Source organism: Carya illinoinensis, chromosome 13, assembly GCF_018687715.1.
Source record: "Carya illinoinensis cultivar Pawnee chromosome 13, C.illinoinensisPawnee_v1, whole genome shotgun sequence".
NCBI lineage: Eukaryota > Viridiplantae > Streptophyta > Magnoliopsida > Fagales > Juglandaceae > Carya > Carya illinoinensis.
Window position 1 is genome coordinate 11,616,507 of NC_056764.1, and position 7,807 is coordinate 11,624,313.

Consider the following 7,807-nt stretch of genomic DNA (forward strand, 5'->3'; position numbering starts at 1 on the left):
TGGCAAAGCGATTACCTGCGACTTTCATTCGTAACATCGTAAATTGAGTTCCCTTTCTTGATCACGCGTCACTCCACACGCAGCCGGACAAAAAACAAACGGCCCAACTAAGCGCGTACACTCACACAGTCAACCATTTCACATTGCCTCAACGTCCCACCCACAGTTGTCGAAATGCTTTTTGACTCTATAAATAATCCATTTCACTCTCTCCCTTCCCCCCAACCTTCCCAACTCTCCCACATTGCAGACCACGCCTTCAAGCAATAACAAACTCCATAATAGAAGCAGCTAGCTTGTACTGCTGATCTCCTATATATCAAATAAATTATTATCTGGAGATTGAGAAATTTATTGAGATATTTTCTTGTAAACGCCAAGAAAAGGAATGAGGAGCATTTTCTTCAAGTCTTCGTCTCCGTCAAGAGCAATTATCCCACCTCCCTCCCCGAGCCGCTCTTTCTCTGAATCGTTAATGGACGAGAACATTGATCTCGCAGAGTCTCTCATTACTGAGTGGGATTCCAACGTTTCCTCCTACTGCAAAATCATCCCCCTTTTCCACGGCGACCGTACCGAGGCCAAACAGTACCTACGCTCAGTCAGAGACTTGCAGTCCGCCATGCAATTCTTGGTTATCCGGGATTCCGCCTCCGACCAGCTTGTTAGGGCTCAGAACTTGATGCAAATGGCTATGAAGAGGCTGGAGAAGGAGTTCCACCAGATTCTGTTGGACAATAGAGAGCACTTGGATCTCGAATCGGTTTCGGTTTCGACCAGCTCTACGAGATCCTCGGCGGCGAGGTCGAGTGTCTCCGACTTGGAGGACGATGAGTCGGACGAAGAATTTCGAGTCGCCAGCAGGTCCATATCTGAGGTGGAAATAATCTCGACGGTTGCAATGGCGGACTTGAAAGCCATTGCGGACTGCATGATATCCTCTGGCTACGCGAAAGAGTGCATGAAAATCTATACTATTGTTAGAAAATCAATTATCGACGAAGCACTGTCTCATCTTGGTGTTGAGAGGCTGAATCTTTCACAGGTGCAGAAGATGGATTGGGAGGTAGTGGAACTGAAGATCATGACCTGGTTGAACGCTGTGAAAATCGCCTTGAAAACTCTCTTCTACAGAGAGAGGATTCTCTGTGACAGCGTGTTTCCGGCTTCGGTTCCCATCGGAGAGTCGTGCTTCGCTGAAATCTCGGGAGAGAGCGCGATGAGCCTGCTTGGATTCCCCGAACTCGTTGCAAAGTGCAAGAAATCCCCCGAGAAAATGTTCCGCACTCTGGACTTGTACGAAGCTATTTCTGATCACTGGCCGGAGATTGAATCTATTTTCTCGTTCGAATCGACCTCCGCAGTCCGAACACAGGCCATCAATTCTCTGATCAAGCTCGGTGAGGCGGTGCGTGCAATGCTAACAGACTTCGAAATGGCCATCCAGAAGGACTCATCGAAGAAAGCCTTTCCAGGTGGTGGAGTCCTTCCACTTACACGCTATGTGATGAACTACATCAGCTTCCTTGCCGATTACAGCGGTATCCTCGCAGACATTGTCGCCGACTGGCCTTTAGTATTACAGTCGCCGTTACCGGAATCTTACTTCGGGAGCCCGGAGTCTGATGACAGTCCGATTACCGTCCGAATCGCGTGGTTGATCCTGGTCCTCCTCTGTAAACTTGACGGCAAAGCGGAGCTCTACAACGACGTGGCGCTTTCTTACTTGTTCTTAGCCAACAACCTCCATTACGTTGTCGTTAAAGTGCGAACGTCGAACCTAAAGCTCCTTCTTGGTGATGGCTGGGTGACGAGCAACGAGTCGAAGGCCAAACAGTACGCCTCGAACTACGTGCGAATGGGCTGGAGCAAGGTGTTCGCATCGCTACCGGAAATTCCGACGGCCGAGATTCCACCGGAGCAAGCGAGGGACAGGTTCAAGAAATTCAATGCGGCGTTCGAAGAGACGTATAGGAAACAAAAGGCATGGATCGTTCCAGACCCGAAACTCCGAGACGAGATAAAAGTCTCGCTAGCGCAGAAGCTCGTATCGGCATACAAGGACTTTTTTGAGAGGAATCGTGTGGGGTCAGAGTCGTTTGTTCGGTATACCCCTGATGATTTGGGGAATTACTTGTCGGATCTATTGTATGGAAGCGGTGGCGGAGGAAGTGTTTCGTCATCTGCGCTGTCATGTGATTGGCCTGGTAGGCCAGGCCGTTGAGATTTGGGCGGTTGCTATGACCGGCCTTAGGCGTGTTTCGAATAAAAACAAAAGAGCGCGTAGATATTATATTTTTTTCCTCGTGTATAGAGATGGATCAAACGGCATGTAACACGATTTTTTATATTTATATATATAAATAATATGGAGAACGTAGGGGAAAATAATTGCATGTGCCTACTAAATGTGCACGTTAATTCTTATAGTATTGTTTCATATGCCTTTTAAGCCTGGCTTTCAATAACTCGAGTCTTATTTTGGACATACAAATACAAAGAAAATATTGCAAGATGAGGACAATGGTGGTGGCCTGGAGTATCCAATGCTAAAATCAGTATTGTCTTAAAGTTTTGTACAAGTGAATAAAGACTTTAAAGAGAATTCCTGGTACCTGGGATTGTCTTTTATACCTGATTTCTAGGGTCAGTTACCCATGCCCTATGTTAGGAGGATGTGTCCCCTCAACAATTCTTTTAGTTAGGTTAATTTAATGCGGCATGGCTTCCTACCCTGTTTACTCTACGAGTGCATGCCGTCAGACTCTTTCTTCCCCATCTGTTAGAGGATCAAGGACTCCCTGCTATTTGCGTTCACTTGTCTGCTCTAGGCTACATGAGGGGGTGTGTTCTCTCTTCCTTTGCGTGATGGTGAAATTATTGCGTGTTTGAAGTCATAGGCCGACTTCTACTCCAAGGTCGGGGTCCTCTATTGGGCTGATGGATTTCCTGGCTAACTTGGGCCCCTAATGGCTAGTGAGTTGTCCCGTAGTTGGTTGCCTTAACACTTAGTTGGAGTTAGACCAGAGGTGGTTCCCACTACGCAAGGTGCGCATGAACGAGGTTGAGCTGGCAAATGACCTATCGACCGTCTTGGTCGTCTCGGAGGTCGGGCAATTCCTGACCTTTTCCGCCCATTAACTTGTCACGGGGCAGATGGCAAGACAGGCAGCTGAGGGGCAAGCTATTTGCTTTATGCCTTTAGCGAGGGTCAAGCAGGGTGTGGAGGTTGACCTCGCCTTGTGTCTAGAGGAATTAGAGCAGCACTTTTAGATTATACTCGCCTCGTTGACCCTCGTAGGTGTGAAGGGTTTGAGTTGTTCATAAGACTGGGCTCATCCTGTTGTCTCTTGCTTTTGGTCAAGGGCCAGGTGGCTTGTTCGGGCTGAATTCATCTCTAGCTATGTCGAGCAGTTGGGAGACTGAACCCACACTTTGCTGCGAGACAAGTTTGGCCGCATTGAGGCTAGGCCAACCTGTTGGTCCTCGATGGAGGGTAAGGAAGAGTTTCTTGTGCAAACTGTGAAAGGCAAGTTAGTTAGTGTAAAACATTTCTAACACTTGCTAACCTGATCAATCTGACAAGTACAATGTAGGTTCGAGATGTTTTGTTGTTGGAAATGGCACTCTAGAGTTGTGTTGGGCAGTTCAAGGACTTGACCCACACTTTGCCAAGGGAGGGGTAGGGACACCTCAAGCCTAACGTTTCCCCTTTTAGGCCCTCGGGGAGGTAATCTTAGCCTCTTAGAGGGGGCTGAGCAACTTGTTAAAGCTGAACTCAGCCTAGGTTACGTCGGGCAGTTAAGATAGTGAGCCCGCACTTTGCCATGAGGCAAATTGGGCCAACTTGAGGCTAAACTAGCATGTTGGTCTCAATGGGAAGGTAGGTAGGAGTCGTGTGTTCGAACTGCGACAATCAAACTAGTTAGTGTGAATAACTTCTGGAATTCGCAAACTTGAGCTACTTTGTTGGGGAGTGAGGAAGATTGGAGGCATGGCTCCAACCATGACATGCCCCCAACAAAAATCACCCTAGGATAAGGTTTGTTGAACCTAAGGTTTTAAGTTTCATGTGATTATAAATCTACACATGAATTTTGATGATAACAAATGAATTAAAAGAATAAAGGAGTTTCAAGCTCAAGTTGTCCACACAATGGAGTCAAGCACATCAAAGAACCAAGCATGAGCAAGAAGGAAACAAGTTCACATTAAGGTCATAGAGTAATGTTGTAAATCTCTTAAAATTTGAAATTGGGATTAATGCTCAAAATTAATATTTTATCATAAAGCATTAAAATACATTTTCTACATGTGCATGAATATTTTTGAAAATTAAATTTGAAATTTTGAAAGATGATTGATTGTCATCTTTTACATGTGCATGCCTTGATTAAAGGGTTGAACTTTGAAAATATTAAAAATGATTGATTGTCATCTTTTACATGTACATGCCTTGATTAAAGGGTTGAATTTTGAAAATATTAAAAATGATTGATTGTCATCTTTCATATGTGTATGTTTTATTTGAATATTTTCAAAAGTGATTGATACTTTTTTAGACTTATACAAAAGGTAGATGATTTTGTTTGAAAATTTTTTTGAAAAGGAAAGCGTGCTCCTTTTGTCATATGCCAAAAGTAAAAGATTAGGTTTGATTTTTTTGAAAAAGTGAATGATGTTGTCTTTGACATATGAATCTTTTTAAATTTGAATATGAAGTCTCATATGCCTATAAATAGATCATTTGAGAGCTTCACATTCACAACACCAAGTGCATACAACATTCATTCAAAGCTTTCATTCTCTCTTCTCTAAGCATTGAGCCTTAATCCTTTTTCATTTTGACAGATATAGTTTGCGCTGTATTGTTCTTATTTCACTCATTGAGAAGTGTTTTCCGATAACCTACCCACTATCAGCTCTGGTATCAGAAAAAGGGTGTGTATAACCCTTGTGTGTGTAGAAAGTATTCTACACGGGGAATAGTTGAATCACCACGTGTAAGGTGATTGCAAGTGTAGAGGGTGTTCTACACCGATCCTTTGTAGCGATGTTGTTCAAAGGTGTAATAGGTTTCTATCTCCACCTGAAGGAGGTTGAATAGTGAATTTGGGAATCCTCAAGAGGTAGCTTGAGGCGAGGACGTAGGCAGTGGGGCCGAACCTCGTTAACATACTAAGTTTGCTTATCTCTTACCCTTACTCTTTATATTTATTGTTATTTCATATTTTGTTTATATTTTATATTATATATTTGATTTATAATTGTTATTTTTTTTAATACAACTCAATTCACCCCCCCTCTTGTATTAGTCATCTGGGCAACAAGGTTCTAGACATGTATGGACAACCAAAATCGGGCCATTTATGGGGTCAAGCCTACCTTTGGAGGACTTCTCTAGTGGTCAAGTGCAGACCCTAGGAAGATTGCGGGAATGGCACGAGTCAATTGAAAGATGGCTCGTGCCTTTCCATTTGACTAGGCCATGGCTCAGCACTGACAACCCATTGACAAAGCTGTTGGCATGCCCTGACAACCCCACAGTCCCTGCCTTGACACTATCGCTGACATGCACTGACAGCCCCATGGGCCATCAGCATGGCCAATACTATCAGCATTGCCAACATTATCAGCATGTCCAGCACCACCAGCATCATCAACATGACCAGCACCATCAGCATGACCAACAACCTATCAACATGACCACAGGCATGCCATTGCCCCCGCCATGGCACGCAATTGACAGCACCACTATCATGCCATGGCCCCTACCATGGCACGTGCATGACAGCCCCACAGACAGGTCATGACCCTCGCCATAGCACGCACTTGATAGCATTGCTAGCATGTCATGACCCCTTGCCATGGCACTCTCATGTCAACCGCACAGACATGTCAGGGACATGCCATGGTTCCTGTCGTGGCATGTCCGGGACATCCTAGCTGGCATGCCTATGTTAGCACGATAGACATGCCATGACCCTTGCCATGACTCTCACTTGATAGCACCTAGGAGGCAAGCTAACACACCAAGGCCATGGCTTGACATGCTCAGCATGCACTGCGATAGCAGTGAGGTTAGTGGCATGCCCCATCATACATGACATCCAATGCACTGCACTAGCCCATGCCTTGCAGCACCAATGCCCAGGCCATTAACTGGGGCCATGCAGGCCAGTGCACGGCACCATGCCGTGTCCACCGCCTGGCCATGCGCAGGCTAGCAGCTTGGCTAGCATGCAGGCCATGCGCAGGCTAGTAGCTTGGCCAGCACGCAGGCCATACTAGGCCACGCATGCTGCCCGCCAGCCATGCAGCCTAGCTAGTTAATTCCCATGGCCTATACCATGGGTCATTTTAGCACATGGCCAGCACCAAAGCAAGCTGTGGGCCCCATGGGTCCCACAACCCAATTTATTCATTTTATTTATTATTTCAATTTATTTATTTCTTTTAAGTGTTTTACTATTTATGTGACCTAATTAGAGTTTCCACCTTGCAAGCCTATAAATAGGGCACTTAGCTTTTATTTTTACATCTTTTGGCATATTTTCGTGGTGGACGGTTTAAGTTATGTTCATGAGATCTCTTTCGGTGCTTGGCACGTCGGCTACTTGGGTGCAATTTGTGAATCTCAAGGAGATGATCATCAGCTTACAATTCGTGAATCGGTATTGAATTATTTATCAATCTGATGAGTATTTTCCTTTTTCCATTCAATTACCTATCTTTGTTCTTGTTTATTTCCTAGTTTGTTCATCTATATTTTCTTGCCTATCAAACATAGTCTAAGCGTTATTCTTACTTTTCTTTGATTTCTCAAAATATCCATATATACCAAAAAGAGAGTCTTCATCTTTCCTTTGTTGAGTAATTTATTCTTTGTTCATATATATTTTCCTACTTGTTTATAAATTTCCTTTGATCTTATAAAATCTTGCATCATCTCATATTCCATGCACATATCACGTCCATCATAGTTCATATCTATATTTTCCATATCCTTCATTCATATAACATCCTAGATCTACCATTCCCAAGAGATCTAGCCAAAATACCCATTACCTCATACTTTCCATACACTTTCATACCTACCAAATACTTCATAAGCCGCCATAGATCCAAATCTCATCATAGATCTATTCCATAAAGTCATAAAATTCTAGATCTATCATAGATCTATTCCATAAAGCCCTAAAACCCTAGATCTATATGAGATCTAGTGCCTCCATAATTCCTAGCCATAAACTGGGGTTCTGCTTGGCCATTGAGATTTTTTAGATGAGAATTTTGAGTTTTAAGATTAAATATTAAAATATTATATTTTAATATAATTATTGTATTGAGATTTGAAAAAAGTTAAATTGTTTATTATATTTTGTATGGGGATTTGAGAAAGTTGTAATGATGAGATGAAAATTTTATGTTTGAGATGAAAATTTCTTATAGCCAAATAGTACCTTAATTCTCATAAGGATTTCCTATATTTTAGAAAACCTTAACCCTAGCCTCGAATTCCTAAATCTTAGGATCTTTCTTAAACCCACTTAAACCCTAAACTTCCTACCTCATCTTACCCTAGATGAATTCCCATAAATCCTAAAACACTTCCTACACTTTTGGATCTCATCCTACACATCACCATCCCTAAGATCCATTTCATCTTTGACCTAACCAAAACGCTAGATTACTTAAAACAACTCTTCCAAAATTCGCAACTCTATCCATTCACCATTCAAACCCTAGCCTCACTTCACCATACCAATCCTAAACATCAGCCAAGTGCTGCCAACACCAAGGGTCA

At 43.3% G+C, this 7,807-nt stretch overlaps 1 protein-coding gene across 1 annotated transcript; it reads left to right on the top strand.

The window, feature by feature from the left end:
* The first annotated feature begins 232 nt into the window (after nt 1-232).
* On the top strand, nt 233-2,404 carry LOC122290767 (exocyst complex component EXO70H1-like). Its single transcript, XM_043098399.1, has one exon. It carries the CDS (start codon nt 389-391, stop codon nt 2,222-2,224), a length of 1,836 nt encoding a protein of 611 aa, XP_042954333.1. The 5' UTR covers nt 233-388; the 3' UTR covers nt 2,225-2,404.
* The last annotated feature ends 5,403 nt before the right edge of the window (nt 2,405-7,807 follow it).

What these genes read in the sequence shown, in the direction of transcription:
- LOC122290767 (XM_043098399.1), top strand. Translation starts at nt 389, where the DNA reads ATGAGGAGCATTTTCTTCAAGTCTTCGTCTCCGTCAAGAGCAATTATC.